At 34.2% G+C, this 17078-nt stretch overlaps 2 protein-coding genes and 1 pseudogene across 2 annotated transcripts; 1 reads left to right on the forward strand and 2 right to left on the reverse strand.

The window, feature by feature from the left end:
* The first annotated feature begins 4817 nt into the window (after positions 1-4817).
* Positions 4818-5824, forward strand: LOC114631017 (olfactory receptor 5M9). Its single transcript, XM_028779325.1, has one exon. It carries the CDS (start codon positions 4848-4850, stop codon positions 5778-5780), a length of 933 nt encoding a protein of 310 aa, XP_028635158.1. The 5' UTR covers positions 4818-4847; the 3' UTR covers positions 5781-5824.
* Positions 5825-9996: 4172 nt separating this feature from the next.
* LOC114631092 lies at positions 9997-11017 on the reverse strand (annotated as a pseudogene).
* Positions 11018-14064: 3047 nt separating this feature from the next.
* LOC114631031 (olfactory receptor 1038-like) lies at positions 14065-15165 on the reverse strand. Its single transcript, XM_028779337.1, has one exon. It carries the CDS (start codon positions 15103-15105, stop codon positions 14140-14142), a length of 966 nt encoding a protein of 321 aa, XP_028635170.1. The 5' UTR covers positions 15106-15165; the 3' UTR covers positions 14065-14139.
* Positions 15166-17078: the final 1913 nt, after the last annotated feature.

The raw sequence follows: 17078 nt of genomic DNA on the forward strand, positions 1-17078 counted from the left end.
CCCATGCTGAATCCCATGATCTACAGTCTGAGGAACAAGGATGTCAAGGAAGCCATGGACAAAGTGATTACCAAGAAGTTCTTAACAAAATAAAATAAAAACATTGCCTGTTTTCTATTCTATTGTTTGTCAAGGGGAAAAACAGTACTATCTCAAGCATAAGAATAGGGATGTTAAGATTCTTCATGGGTAGAAAGGATAGAATAAGGCACACAAGTTAGAGGAAAACAAAGCTAATTGTTGATGAATGCACTGAAAATTGATTCCAGTGGATAAAATAAATGTAATGACTTTACTTGGAACTCTTAGGCCACTAGGTTAAGTATTAATATGCTTAAATAATAATATTGAATATATTATTTCTTATTTAAATTTGTATTAGGTAAATCTATGAGGTTTTTATCCATTTGGACATTGATTTTGGCAGACATGAAACAGCGTATTTAAGTTATGTTCCTATACGAGAACAGGAGTAATTTATATTATGCTTATAAGCTTATTTTCTTTCACAGATTCTTTAGAAGGATGAGGTTCATTTAATTAGCATAATTTTAAAATTAAAACCATGACTTGCCTAATGCTTTCTCAGTTATTTTTAAAAACAGTAGATTTCTCATTATTTTCCCGTACTTCCAGTTTTGATGTTCATGGGATCACATTACATTTCTCTGTTTCTTCCATCTCTATTCAGATTGATCGAAAGACATGCAGTATTTGAGAATGCATATGTCTTTCTATAATGCATATTCTCTTGAATTAACTTAGCAAATTAAGCTAACATTCCTCTAGAATATTTTGTCAGTCTGTGGTACTAACATATTTTACTTAAGTTTTGCATTTGAATTTGAAAAAAAATTGTTCAAAATTATCTGTATTAAAAATTGTATTGGAATCTGTCAACCAAATTAAACACAGAATGATATATATTTTATATTGTTCACTTATATAATACAAGGATGTGCAGATAATTTAACAACTTACTTTTTAAAATGTATGTTCTTTAAAGAACAGCTTTGTGATATAAAAATATACAGCTAAACAAGTGTAAGTTTTATAGCATGTTTTCTTATTTTTAGTCTTTTTTGAGCTATTACATATTACTTTATTATTTCTTGGTGGAAAGGTGTTCATACAATGGACTTTATTTCATAGTAGGCATGAAGAGGTTTAAGACATTTCAGTTTTGGATGTTGAAGAATGCAGAGGACAAAAAATCGCTGAATACATTTCTATCCTTAGCTTAGGAGACGAGACTGAGTTTAGAGTTGATGAAAAGCATTATAGGGGTTGATGTCAAAAGTATCCCCTCTCCAGGAAAAAGACATCGGGACAGGTATGGCCCTCATGCCTCACTGGACAACGACAGGGGGACTGGAGCCATTACAAGGTCCTCTTCAAATACTGGAGGTCAGGCCTCTATCCCCGCCTTCGCAAGTTTAGAATTGCCACAGCCCTTCTATACTTAGAGAAGGGAGGAGATGTCAGGGGCAGCCCTGCTTACCCACTGAAGGCCTAAAATCAGCCATAGGCCTAAAATCAGCAATAGGCCTGTCATACATGTATACTAGCATCAAGTCTTGGGTCTCTGTGGAAAAACATTGAAACAGTTGGCTATAAGCTAATGTAAACAGGCAGCTTTTGTGGAAATTTACAAGCCCAAGTAGTCATAGACCTTGTAAATAGGTAGCCTTGGCAGACAATACCAACTTAGATAAGGACAAGCAAGACATAGGCAGAGTCATAGTGACTTGTCCCCTGAACCTTCACCCAGCCGATACCCAGTTTTGAAGATATCTGCATTCCCCCTGAACACCCACATTCCAGTGTCATTCCCTTCCCCACATCCTGCCTTTCTGTGTTTATAACCCCTGTGTGAATGAATTATGATGTGAGAAAAAATAAATTATAAAATAAAAAAAAGAAATGAGAGACAAATATTCTACAAAAAAAAAGAAAAGCATTATTTTTTTTTCAACCTGTTTTCTGCTTAAACTGGGCTTAAAGTTATTCCCTAATAGTTGTTTCATATATTCATATTTTTCTCCAATTTCAGGATATACTAGACACAATCCCGTAAAGGAACTTAGATATTGATATCTGTGAAAGTGAGATTGTAGAAATAATTATGTTTTTCATTCCTCATATGTAATTGTTGTTGAAAGAGATGGATAGTCAGATATGGTATCTGAGATCATCACAAACACAGTATGCAAAAAATTTATGTTCTTTATGTATCAAAATTGGATAAAACGATATTTATGCAATTTTATATAAATTATTAAAGCTGTAGTTTTGATTAAAGATGTGCTTCACCTAGTAGTTCCTTCCCTACTTTACTAGATATTTGTAGTTTTATCCATTTTCCAAAATTCTTCAAGGTGACTCCATACTTTGAACCTGGCTTTGATATCTGAAACTGACACAAAGGTGCATCTAGCATGCATTGTTGAAGTCATTTGTCCTCACATATGATGCTTTTCAGATTAGTTACATAGAAGGATGGACAGTCATTATTTTTTGGATCCATAATTGCCATTTTGTGAAGAAAAGTGAGCAGAAGCCTGTGCCAGTAGCAGACAAATAGGATGATGTCAAGAATATTGATCTCTCAGTTTTCAGAACGATTATTCTAACAAGTCTACTCCACTTCTACCTAGGAGACATTGCTAGTATTTCAGTCATCATTTCTTTCATAATTATTTTAGTCGTACCTTTGGGAGATTCTCTCAGCGTTCTTAATGAGCAAAACTATAATATAAATATTGAGAAATCATCATTTTCTTTTCCCTTTTCCTGTCAATGTAAGTCAGTATGTTTTGGGATAGTTAAAGTAGATATTGATACATTAGGATGTAGGAATTGTAGGTGAAACTTTGAAAAGAAAATTAGCACATCTTCATTGATTTATTTGTTCAAAGGTATTTGTTGGGCTGCTAATTTTGTTTTAAAATATACAAGAATGGATTTGGATATATTTTAAACAACATTGTAGTAAGTAATTTAATAATGTACAATTTGTTGTTTATCTTTATGAGAAAGGTGCAATGTTAATGTAAGCAAATTTTCTTTTCTGTAAATTATAGACTCTACTATTATTATAGATGATACTCATTTCTGTAATAAAGTAATGTTCTTACAGAAGCCACTTGTGAGCTGATCATATTTCAGAGAGATCATCAAAATTTAGGGTAGAATAAAGAAGAAAGGGCCTTTTGTCTTTGAAGCTTAGACAACTCTGAGGTTACAAAAGCCTAAATTAATTAATAAAAGTTTATGTAGAAAATGAATGGCTTGTGTTGGAGAATAATCAACAATAAATATCAATTAGAATTAATATGATAATAGGGAAAGTTATCAAATAAGATTGAAAAAAGTATATTAAATGTACAAAAGTGTTACTAAATCAACTGCTTAGTAGCATGAGCCTGCCAGTTAATAGACATCTGACCCAGGGAGATCTGGTAAACCTTTAACTGCTTCTATTTTGTCATTTATAAAATAGACATGCAGATAGAAGTGTTTTATAGTACTACTCATGCAAATACAATTTTTGAATTTATACAAATATAAACCTGGTACAGTGTCACTAGAAATTTCTTTTTAGAAATTTTTACTGTTGAAATAACATTTGATGGAAAAATATATATGGAATACAATGGTATAGCAAGGATCAGAATGCTTCTAAAATTGTATGTGTGTCAATTTACACCATATATATATATATATATATATATATATATATCACATGTAGTCACAGACATAGGCAATTTAAGGAGTTCCATAATTAAGAGATCCTCTGTTATCACAGAGCTACAATTACATGTTATAAAAGAGCACACATTTGACTGAACAAACACAGTTACTTTTAATTTATGTTTTTTAAATGCCTTGATGATATATTTTATATTTAAAAATGGCATATAATTTATAAGTACTACCAAGTTAAATTCTGATTAGAAAATACGGACTATTTAGTTTGAGTCAAGGTTTTTATAGATATGAAAGCCCTTAACTTCAGCTGTAATTCACAACTTGAGGGAAACTTAAGCTCTCAGTAAAATACTTTGCACATTCTCGATGAAGCTTCATTGATTAAAAAGTCATTTGTATATGAGAATTTTACTATATCTTGTGCATATCAAAATCATATCTATGCTCCTCAGCATGAGTATAGAAATAAATGAGTTCCACTTACTATTCATGCTGAAACTATAGATTTTACAAAACCTACAATGAAAAAGAATTGTATAATACTTGCTCTAAGATCATATTCAACAGTTGCTTTTTATTTATCCACTGATCATAGGAAAAATCTTTATCATAGTTTCTTCTCCTTCTTGTTGTAAGAGATTTTCATGTGAATATAAATGCAAACTTATTGGCAAGGTCCCCTCAAGTACTGATTTTAAAAAAGTTCATCACAGTTTGAGCGACTACATGTCAATTTTCATTATATGACTGACTATTTAGGATAAACCACGCTAAATGGGAAATATTCATGCAGCAAAGAATCTCTATGGAAAACTTGATCTTTTAGGTTTCTGCAAGTTTCACCATTCTAACAATTTGTAACATTTAAAATTCATTCACAATACACTAACTAAAATCCTGGATAATACTACGCTACCCTGTATCTCATTTGAAAATTTAGAGGCTATTCTGTGACATGATCAAACAAACCATTTTACATATAGCCTGTTTAACTCAATGCTGAACATATAAAAACATATTGTTTGATAAAGTATCTAGTAAGCATTAGAAAAATTTAAATCAAAGCGCTATAAGAATAAAAAAGGAATTAATAAATATGTTTTTTCTTTGCAGAAGACAGACTATATTTTAAGGCAATGCCAAATTTTACAGATGTAACTGAATTTCTTCTTGTTGGATTGACAAGGCGTCAGGAATTAAGGGTTCTCTTTTTTGTGGTGTTCTTGGTTGTTTACATGGTCACTCTGTTGGGAAACATTGGCATGATAATTTTGATCAGCATCAGCCCTCAGCTTCAGAGTCCTATGTATTTTTTCCTAAGTCATTTGTCTTTTGTGGATGTATTGTTTTCCTCAAATGTTACTCCCAAAATGCTGGAAAACTTATTATCAGAAAGAAAAACTATTTCTTATGTTGGATGTCTGGTACAATGCTACTTTTTCATTGCTCTGGTGCACGTCGAGGTCTATATACTAGCAGTGATGGCCTTTGATCGCTACATGGCCATCTGCAACCCTTTGCTCTACAGCAGCAAGATGTCCAGGGTTGTCTGTGTCCGCCTCATTTCTGTGCCTTATGTCTATGGATTCTCTGTGAGTCTGATTTGTACTCTGTGGACATATGGTTTGTATTTCTGTGGAAACGTTAAAATCAACCACTTCTATTGTGCTGATCCTCCTCTCATCAAGATTGCCTGTGGAGGAGTGCATATCAAAGAGTACACAATGATTGTTATTGCTGGAATTAACTTCACATATTCCTTATCAGTGGTGCTCATTTCATACATGCTTATTGTAATAGCTGTGTTACGCATGCACTCGGCTGATGGCAGGAGAAAGGCATTCTCCACCTGTGGATCCCACTTAACAGCTGTTTCAATGTTTTATGGAACCCTCATATTCATGTATCTCAGAAGGCCAACGGAGGAGTCTGTGGAGCAGGGAAAGATGGTGGCTGTATTTTATACCAGTGTGATTCCTATGCTGAACCCCATGATCTACAGTCTCAGGAACAAAGATGTGAAAGAAGCAGTCAGTAAGGTAATTACCAAGGCAAACTTGAGGAAATGAAATCAAAACATACTTTATCAGCATGTTTATCCAAATGTGATGAAGAAGCATAGAATTCTCAGCTTGAAAATCTTTCTACATATAAGCCTTATACAAAATCAAAAGATTCAGTTATCTACAGTGTTGTTTCACAGCATGATTCTTCTTTATTAAGCATGTGTTATCTTAAATACTCAACTATTTTATTACATTCTATATTATTTACTAATTTGTGTTATTTAAGTTATTGGAGGTATTTGCAAATAAGTTTAGATTAACAACAGTTAAAATGTATGACCCCTAGTAGAGTTGAATACTATATTTTAAGGCTTTTGTTAATTATATTTGTCTTCACTATAAAATCTATAGTTCCAGTAGGAATATGATGATCCTTATATGCAAAGGATATCATAAAATGTTTCTATACAAATGAAATTTTAGCAATGATACTGCATTGAAAATATGCAAGTTTCTTAGCATAATCTAAATTTTCCCATTCAATATATATATTTCTCCTTAGATAATACTACTTGTGTTTTTTTCTTAGTTCAAATTGTCAGTTCAATGATAAAATACTGTTCTCCTCATCCTTAAATATGTTCCTTCACTCCCTGAGGGACTATTGGTAGTAATTGATTTCTGAAGAAAATGTCATATGTTCTCCAATGATGTCTTCTCTCATTCTTTTGATTGTTCCAATAAATAATCTCCTACCTGTTCTCATGAAATCAAAGTTGATGAAACTAAGAAAGACAACACACACACACACACACACACAAATATTCATGTGTGTACAACCACACATTAAAGTAATAAAAAAAATTGGAAAGATGAAAGGTATCAGTAGGAGAGGGAGTGTCGTGAGAGATCATAATGAGATTGAAAGTGCTTAAGATTTACTATATACATTTTGAAATGGTCATAGAATAAACAGAATTGAGATCACTGAAATGGTTGTTAGATCAAGACATAAAAGCATGTCTTTAGAGTAATATATTATCCACACTATAACTTCTATCTTACTATATCTTTGCATTTAAAGGTGAATTGGTTATAACAATTAGGACACTGTAATGTTCCCTTCTATTGACTATCATTTTTTAGCATGTATTATGTCTTTTATCGTCTCTGTATTACAAGTTATTTCCTTGAACTAGTGGAGCTCTACAGTGGTCAGATTAGTAACTTAAGAAAAATCCAGTTGGAGTACCTCACCACTACATTAATGATTATGATGAATGGATGCTTAGTATTTAAGATGGTGATTAATGAGGTTTTCCTAGTCATATATAAAAATAAAATCTAAAATATAAAACCATCATTTAGTTGTCTATTATATTTTGAATCACGAATCTCCATGAAAGCACATGCAGAAGACTTTGTGATCAACTGTAGGCATAGTTAGAAGTGACAAAAACTTGGGATATGGCCCTGGATGGAAGAAGTAGGTTGCTGACTTATACCTTTGAAGAGGACATTTTGATTCCAGTTCCTTCCTCACTCAGCTTGCTTCTATTGCACAGGTCACACCGTGATGTTCTGCCTTGCTACACGCTATTAGCAGTATGTCCAAAGAATGATGTACTAAGACTTCTGAGAGTGTGAGCCTAAATATATCAATTCTTGTTTATGTTCATTTTCTCCATTATTTTGAAAATGTGAAAATTAATATATAATCAATTATTTTACCTCGTTCTCTATATGCAGTATGTAAATGAGCTCAGGTAACACAAGTATTTCTTTTCCTTTTATTTTTCTTTCATACAATACACCTTGACCACAGTTTTCCTTCCTTTCCCTCTGCCTAGTCTTGTCTCCCACTTATCCTCTCCCCAAATCCACTGTTCTTCTACATATGAGAGTTTGTGCCTAGGTTCATTGCGTCTTGTTATACAAGTATTCTTGTAGCTATGTCTTTCACTTAATATTGAGACTTCCATATCTATAGCATTAGGAAAATGATAAATGTTTATATTTTATTGGAAGAAAAATATTTCATTGCTTCATATACGGCACTATGAAGTATGCATCCATTGATGAGCACTTAACTTACATGTTTCTTACCCTTTGCTACTGAGAGAAAAACAGGAATATTTAAGCATATTGATATCATTTCCTTTGGGTCAGTAATCAACTGCAGGATTTTTGGGTCATATAGCAGTATCATAATTCATTTCGGGAGAACACCTCTGTGGTTTTCATAGAGTCCCTACCAAATTACTTTTCTGCCAAAAATATGTAATGGTTTTTGTGATCTATAGAGAGAAAGAAAGAAAACAAATTTGATCAAAATATTCAAAGAAATAGTCAGAAAACATAAATAATTTCTAGTTTTGTACTGCATAGTAAAATGACTATAGTCAGCAATAATTATGCTATGAAATATCTTGAAGATTATTTTGAATTTTTTAACTCAGAAAATAGGCAAATGTTTAGATGACAGTATGCTAATAATACTGTTTTAATGAATATACAATTCAGGCATATTTCAAAACATTAAAATAAACCTTACTTTGTAGATATTTTAAAAATTATAATAAAATAATAACAATTTAGTCAACAAAAATGTGTTGGCAGAGAAATTTCCTAATATTGTTTACTTAGATTGGGATTGGCTAATTATTGATAATAGGCTAAAACTGGCCCACTGTTGCTTTATGTTTTCATGAAGCCTGGGCATTAATATAAATATTTAAATGGTCAGAAAGGAATTTAATATTTTATACCACATGGGAATAAATGACGTGAAATTTGAATTTTAATATTCAAAGGCTTTTTAAAATTTAAAATCACAATACACATCATTTCATGTGGTAAAATGTCATGTCAAGAAATCTTTAAAATTTAAATTTAATTATGAGATCTATTTTAAAATAATGTGAAATGAATTAAGCCCATATAGTTTTCAAAGATAAATGCATACATAACAATAAGACAAATACTGAAGTTTTTCATGTGCAGACCCTAGTTTCCAGTCTTCTATTTTTTGTGTTTTACTTAAGGACATGGCAAATGTGGAAACTAAGACACTAGGAAGAGGCCTCACTTAGAGACCTGCATAATGCAAGAAGGTAAAGTGAAAATAGAAAGGGGCATCTGCGAGCAGGTCAGCTGGTAGGCAGGCAGAGATCAAATAAACTAAGGAGCAGAAGGAAGGGTGAGGTAATCAAAATAAAGTGTGTATGAACAATCACATGTAAACCTACTGTCTTGAAACTCAACTCAAGTATACTTGGGGGAGACAGTAGAATTCTTAAGATATGAAAACATGTGGTTATTATTTATACTTTGTTTAAAGGCTTAAAGTGACAGAGGCAGGGAGATGAGGAGGTAATACGCAAACAATGTCTTAAACAAAATTAACCCTATATGGACAAAACTATGAAAACCTACTAATTTCGAAACCAATTAAAAGTATGATTTAAAAATGAAGTTTGTACAGTTATCCCTTACCAGAGGACACTGTTGAATTTAGAAGTAATGAAATACTAAAATCTCACAGTTATGAGCTACCTCATTATGTGTTTAAGGAGTTTTCAAGTTTGTTTCCCTTGACTACTTCCAAACACAGCTCAACTCTTTGTTTGTTTGTTTGTAGACCATTTTATTTAAATGTTTGAACAACCAATGGGCTACTGCAATCCAAGTGAACTCTCCACATCTTAAAATATTGTGAAGAGCAGTAAAGGAAGACTTGGTCTTTGGAAGATTCCTCTTGTTCCTAGACAGGAACAGAGAGAGAGATACAGATAAATGTTTATGTAGTTAAGAGAGCGGAGGCCCATGTGAAATTTCCTACCCCAAGCTGGCTCCCCAACCAAAAATAATCATTGGACCCTGAGAACACCCAAAGACCACTCTCCCTCAGTTCACACAATATCAATCGCAGGAACAATCATACATGGCAAAGTGTAAGCTCTATGCATTTCACAGCACAGAAAACCCTTCTTTCAGAGGGCACACAAGTTGCCAGAAATTACATTCCTCTAGTCTGGTGCTCTTATGATTAGTAACTTACTTGGAAACACATCTCCCAGTGTTGTAAGAAGACACAAACATTGAGCACATTTTGCTGTAATTCCGTCTACTTGCAATGCTTATGCAATGTCTGTTTTTGGCTGTTAACTCATTCTTGACAGAATTCTGCTTTATTGATTGAACTTTTTAAAAAAAATGCCAAAGGCATTTCACACTTGTTAGCTTGGCCACCACCACTACGTATAAGAGCAAGTGTTCTCTATGCCTTACTTGCTACAGTCTCCTCCTTCTTTGGAGAGGATTCCTGTAATGGTAAAGATGATGAGAGAGGCTCATGCCAAGGACACAAATACATTTCTGTGGTGGAAAGGTAAGGCAAATCTTCCATCTCACTTAAAAAGGCTTTCTCCTTGGGGTGAGCACTGGGTCCCTTTTGGGGAGTTGAGAGTTTGGTGGGGTATCCATTGAAGAGTTTCTTGGCTCCTCAACTCACATTTACAAACGGTTTCTGATATGGAACCACTGGTTTCCTTTTTAATGGGAGAGTGCTTCGGAGTTTTTGTTTTGACTTTTGAAAATCCAGAAGCCATCTTTTAAACATGAGTCTTTCTTTCTGTATTTCCAAATGGGGTTTTCCTTTTGTGACCCTTTCCACTCCTGCCACATGAGAAAGGCTTGGACTGCAGAGCCTAGGATGTTTCGCAAAGCTCCGGGTGGGGCTCCAGTTTAATTTTCTCAGACAACCCCGTTTCCTCTCTCTCTTCAGTTTCATAGCCCTGAAACAGCTTGTGCCTTTTTTTCTCATTATCCCTTCTTATGAGCTGCATCCGCCTTTCCATCGGTTCAATCCGAGCAAGGAGCATGTCTCTCTTGGACTTCAGCAACTCTGAATCTTTTTTTCCTTGGCCTGCAATTGCTGCTGCTGCGGTTTGATGAGGTCCAATTGCACAAAAGGATCTGTTTGAGGCAGGCGGCCGGACTGTAGGCTCCTGAGCTGCCTCCACCCCTGAGAAGGCTCTTCCTTATACTCTTCCATCTGCCAACACTAGCCACTGGCTACCAGGGTCCTGGCAGTGGCGTTAGGCATGAAGGATGGCAGCCCCCAGCCCAAGTATCAGGCTGTGCTGCCCATTCAGATCGTGGTGGCAGCCAAAGAGCCTATGCCCTGGACTGGGGACAACGGTGGGGCGGCTCCCCCAGATGCCTGAAATACTCCCACTACTGCCTCTGCCCGGGGCGCCACAGCTCAATTTTTAATCTAGACTACTGACAGCCACCATATTGGCCACTTGGTTTTAAGATATTCTTTTCTATTGTAATATCTCCATTTTTTTCAAGATTTAAAAAGACATTTTGAAATCAGTACTTTACTTAAGTAATTGAGACATAATCTTCAGTTTTTCTTAAGATAGTTAATAGAGTCTCCAGAAACAGATTTACACTATGAAAATGATAACTTAACAAGAGATATGTTAATTGTTTCCATGTGGGCTTTTTCTAGCATAATAAACCTAATGGGACTAGTAGGTAGATAGATGGAAAGACGAATATATATATATATGTATATGTATATATGTATGTATATGTATGTATATGTATATATATGTATCATATACATATATACATGTGTGTGTATTCTATTGTATATATAATAGATAGATGATAGGTAGACAGATGGTTTATATGATGTGGCGGTTGATATATCCCAAAATATGTTAATTGCAAGAAAGAATAAATGCATTGGTAGACGGTGATTTAATAAATATGAATTAAAGGCCCGTGAACACAAATACCTGATTTTATTACTTCCAGACTCAGCCTAAAGACTTGAAAACTGAGGCTGATGAAGATGGTCTGACGTATATCCCAGAGTCAAAAGGCTTGAAAACCAGGATCAGATGTAGAGGAAATTTAATCCAGCAACATGGTCTTTTTGGCAAGAGATAACACAGAGAGACTTTCTAGATCTATGTGATTGGTCTAGAATTCAGACAGGCCTTGAATTATATTATGATATTGCTGCAACACAGACAAAACTTAGTACACATCTTTAATTCTAAACAATTTAGGTAAAATTAGCTGGTAGAAGGAAGTTGCCAAGTTTAAAAGTGACTTATAATTGAGAGGCAAACAAAGTGATGAATCAGAGAAAGATTTGACAGAAAGAATCAGAGATAAGATATGCCCAATTCTCATGAGAAGAAAAAGGTCTAGTTATGAGCAGGCAGAGAAAAAGGAAGATTTCTTTTTGACCAGAGCAGTTTTTAGACTGTCAGGAGCCATCATAGGACAAACTGATAACTAGCAGGTGATTGTCCTGAGATTGTTTGCTTAGAATTATAATCTACGACAGATTTGCTCTATAGACAAGGCCCAAGAGAATTCATTTTAGGAAAGATTCCTGCTATTAATATGCTTTTCTTGTTATCAGTCAACACACATAACAATCACTAGGTATTAGCCCACCCCTTTTGAGCAGATCTCTGCAGATCTATGAAGATGTACTGTCTTGTAGTGATGCTATATAGACAAATAGATAACTTCTTAATGATTAATGATTAAGAATTTCTAAAATCATATCAGTGAGTATTAAGCCTTTTATAGTGAGACTTTTATTAGATCCTTTTCTTATAGTCAAAACTGCAATGAGAATTCTGCCAGTCTCCCATGTGTCACTTGCTAATTGCTTCTAGATAGGAACCAGACTTTCTACTACTCAGAACACATTCAAAGAGGATGTAAAACAATTAACCAAAGGTCATAAAAAGGAAACTAATGATTTATTATAGGTGATAGGACAGAAGATAAAATATTGACTGAGTTTATTTATATAAAACTTCACTAATAACTTAGTTATGATTTTTAACTTAATTATGGTTTGAACCTGTAAAGCTGTGGTAGGTAATGGGTGCTGAGCCAGGTAATTACTCCTAACGGATATGCATGTATACATTCTCTGTTGTAAACTTCTATTTCAATTTATGATTTGATTTTATGTATGAACTTGTGATGAAATTTTAAATATGTGATCATGTCTTTTGAAAGGTATATAAGCACTGAGACCAAAGAGATAGAAGAAGAATTTTTCCCTTGCCCTGCTTAGGTTCTTTCCTTTCCCTCCTTTTCCTTAGATAGCTTTAATAGGAAATTTTTACAACTTATCAATAAACGCTATAATCACTTTTCAGTGTCCCTTTATATTCCTAAGACTTCTGACTAGCAGGCTGAAAGTTAGAGCCAAGCAGTTCCTGCTGAGGTAGAGCAAAAGCCACATTGTTTAATCCCCCCTCCCCCAGCTGTTAGGCTACAGGTGTCAGTCACCTAAGCCAGCAGCTTTGTACCCTCAGAAAGAGCAACAAAGTTTTTAGGACTTTTTAGAATTTATCATCAGCATTTCAGTACAGTTAGAGAGCTAGAACATCTGGTGACCCTCAGACTTTACAGGCACACCAGAGTACTACCCTGTCACCCGCCTCCAAGTCTGAAGTCTCCCAGCATTAGACAGGTTCTAAAAAGAACAAGAGAAAGAGAGGTAAAGACAGAATGAGCCAGAGAAGGAGAAGGATTATATGTGAACCAGAAGATTATAACAGATTGGTAGAGTTAGTTCCTGGCAAGCAAAAAAATTCAGTCAGAAGCTGAGAGAAACCAGATTGAACAGGAGTTTCAGCCAGAATATTTGCATAGAAACAGCCAGTCATAGTTCAGAAAAAAAAAAAAAAGAGTGAGCTTATTGAACAGTAGGCCTCAGAGATGTTAATTACATCAGAAACATAAAAGTTCCTTTTACACTGATACTTAAGAGTGAAGGAAAACTGATGTCTCAGTTCATGTGTGTTCATGTGTGAGTAAAGGTAAACTGTTCCATGACATTTATGTGAAGGACAGAGAACCTCTGGTGCTATGAGTTGCGTTCCATCTTGTTTGAAACAAGATTTCATACTGTTAATCAACACTTATGCCACGTTGGTTGTCCAGTGAACTTCTGGGAGTTTTCTATATAAGACTCCCATCTTACCATAGCAATACTGGAACTCAAAGTCAGAAAATCAGGCTTGTATGGAATGTTTTATTCACTAAATCATCTCCTAAAAGTAAATCTATTTATAATCTATCTATCTATCTATCTATCTATCATCTATCATCTATTTTTATCATCAAAATCTATATCTATTTTTCTACCTATGTATCTATGTATCTATCTATCTATGTATCTATCTATCTATCTATCTATCTATCTATCTATCTATCTATGTATCACCTATCTATATTATCTATTTTTTCTACCTATCTTTAATTTTCCTTGCCTTACTAGAGAACTCTAGCATATAAATAGTGAATGAAAGCACTTTTCTCATCAAGAGTATGATAAAAATGAATTTATTTCAAAGATTTAAACAAGTCAGGAAATTCCTTTCTTGAGGTGCATTACCGGTAACAAATAGCATTTTTCAAGAGCTTTCCTCAGAGCACTCTTTACCTCCTTGTTCCTTAAGCTGTAGATCATAGGATTGAGCATTGGGATGACAATTGTGTAGAATACTGAGGCCATTTTGTCTGTGTCAAGGGAATGGCTTGATTTTGGCTGCAGATACATAAAAATGAGTGTCCCATAGAAGATAGTCACAGCAGTCAGATGAGAAGCACATGTTGAGAAGGCTTTGCACCTTCCTTCGGTGGACTGGATTCTTAAGATAGCAGCCACAATGTATAAGTAGGAAATCAGGATAGTGGTCAAAGAACTGATCATGTTGAATCCAGCAAAAATGAATATTAGAATCTCTTTGAGGCTGGTGTCTGAGCAGGCGAGAGCCATCAAAGGGACATCATCACAATAAAAGTGATTGATTATATTGGGGCCACAGTAAATCAATTTGAAAGTAACTACTGTGTGGAGCAAAGCTACAGCAAAGCTGTAAAAATAAGGCCCCATTACAAGTCGTAGGCATACCTTCTGGGACATGATCACCATGTACAGAAGAGGGTTACAAATGGCTACATAACGATCATAAGCCATTACTGCAAGAAGAAACATCTCTGAAATCAAAAAGTTCAGAAAAAAACCAAGTTGGGTTGCACAGGCATAGAAAGATATAGACCTTCTATTACTGAGGAGAGTCTCCAGGAACTTGGGGGCTACTGAAGAGGAATAACAAAGGTCTACAAAAGCTAGATTACTGAGGAAAAAGTACATGGGCGTGTGAAGTCTAGAATCCATCCTGATTAGTGAAATCATTCCTACATTTCCCACTAAAGTCAGACTGTAGACAACTAGAATGAGCAGAAAGAGAATGACTTCTACCTCTCTATGGACTGCAAACCCCAAGAGAATAAATTCTGTCACACCAGTAGCATTCCTTTCTGCCATTTTGTCAAGTCTTAACAGCTGCAAAGTAAAAATGAAATAAGGTAAGACTAACACAAATTATTGGTGGGTTGTAATCAAATACAACTCTTATGTGTTATGGTTTATGAGTTGATGTCAATACAGTAGCCTAGCAAGTGCATAAAAATTTAACTTTCCTAGTGGCTTCTAATTTTCTAAAGCAAGAAATTAAAGTCAAATATTAGAAACAGAAAGAAACCTATTTGGCTAAGGTTTTGTTCAATGATTGATTATTTGCCTAGCATACAGTATCAAAAACAGAAAGAATACTACCATCTGAGACACAATGATACTGCATAGACAGAAACTTTTCTAAAAGTTTTGTGTGGGAAGACTGAAAATTTATCATTTTAATTTGCATTCCTTCTTTTTATCCTAAACTTAATACTACATTTTTACTCAATATATCATTCAAAACCTAGATACCAACCATATATATTTACTACTATTTTGGTACATACATACACATGCAGGCACACTCACACACTCACACACTCACACACAAATAAGCAGATATATGTATATGCATATATATGTATCTATATTCATTATCTATTATCTATATATTATCTATCATCTATATTATCTACTATCATCTATCTATTTACCTATCTCTATCTATCTATCTATCTATCTATCTATCTATCTATCTATCTATCATCTATCTATCTCTCTATCTATCTATATCTATCTATCTATCATCTATATTATCTACTATCATCTATCTATCTCTATCTATCATCTATCTACCTATCTATCTATCTATCTATCTATCTATCATCTATCTATCTATCTATCTATCTATCTATCTATCTATCTAGATTCTGTCTGCCTGCCTGTCTATCTATCCATTGATCTATCTATCTATGCTACCTTACATTTTCTCTCTCAACCATCTAATTTGTAATTAGTAGAGCCAAAGTCCACTTTGAAAGAATGTTGTTAGGATGAAGCTTGTGAACTCACCTGGTATTTAAAAACTGTTAATAATTCAGATTCATCTTTCAGATGTCAAATGGAAGAGAAAACAAGACACAATGAATATGAATCCACTTTCTGACTTGGAAATGTAGAGACTGCACTACCATTTCCTCTGTCCTCTGTCCCAAACTTTGTTTCAGATGCTGTGAAGGAAACAATCAGGCCTTTGCTGGCACAGGCTACTGTCCTTTAAAAGTTTATCAAGACAAGACTTATTTTCCTTCCTGATGTATCCATAGTAAATGGAAAAATTATAAAACACATGGATGGAAGTTCTTCAAATTACATATGGTGTTTGAATTTCACATCTTGAAAAGATTGTTCTCATTTTTGTGTATTATCTACATCCACAAGTCTGAATTAGACTTATACTTTATTTTAATTCATTCAGTTTTCCTCCTACAATAAAAACAATTCTCAGTCAAACAAATATTCTTTCTTGCACAAGAACTGCTTATTTTATTGATCATTTTTTCTCTACCATTTTTAAGAACCAAGGAGCAGTTGTGGGAATACTTACTTTGTCCATAGGATTATCAACATTATGTGTGTGAATATCAGCTTTGTATACTTTCAGCACAGTAGGACAAGTTCATAGACTTCTTACTAGGAAAATTGATGGAAGACTTGAAGAAGACTTCTATTACAAACAATCATCAGAATGTCTCTTCTTACGTGATTATGGAAGAAATCTCAGCTTAGATGTCACAATTCTCTATAAGTCTCTTTTTTCTAAGTTAGTGAGTGAGGACAGTGTATATATGTTACTGGGATGTTTCTTATTCAATATTAATTCCTAGTATTCTTTGCACAGTAGTCTCTAAGGTGACTGGCTCTCCAGGGTCTAACTGGCATTTGGAAACTCTTAAGAAGAAAATGACTGGCCTCTGAAGGCAAAGGTATTATGAGATCATATTTGAATTAGAATTATCAATCTACAATAGAGTAACAACATTTGCTCATATGTATGAATT

This window comes from Grammomys surdaster, unplaced genomic scaffold (genome assembly GCF_004785775.1).
Source record: "Grammomys surdaster isolate TR1022 unplaced genomic scaffold, NIH_TR_1.0 350, whole genome shotgun sequence".
Taxonomy (NCBI): Eukaryota; Metazoa; Chordata; class Mammalia; order Rodentia; family Muridae; genus Grammomys; species Grammomys surdaster.

Excerpts from the sequence above, each read along its gene's own strand:
- LOC114631017 (XM_028779325.1), top strand. The coding sequence starts at position 4,848 with ATGCCAAATTTTACAGATGTAACTGAATTTCTTCTTGTTGGATTGACA.
- LOC114631031 (XM_028779337.1), bottom strand. The coding sequence starts at position 15,105 with ATGGCAGAAAGGAATGCTACTGGTGTGACAGAATTTATTCTCTTGGGG.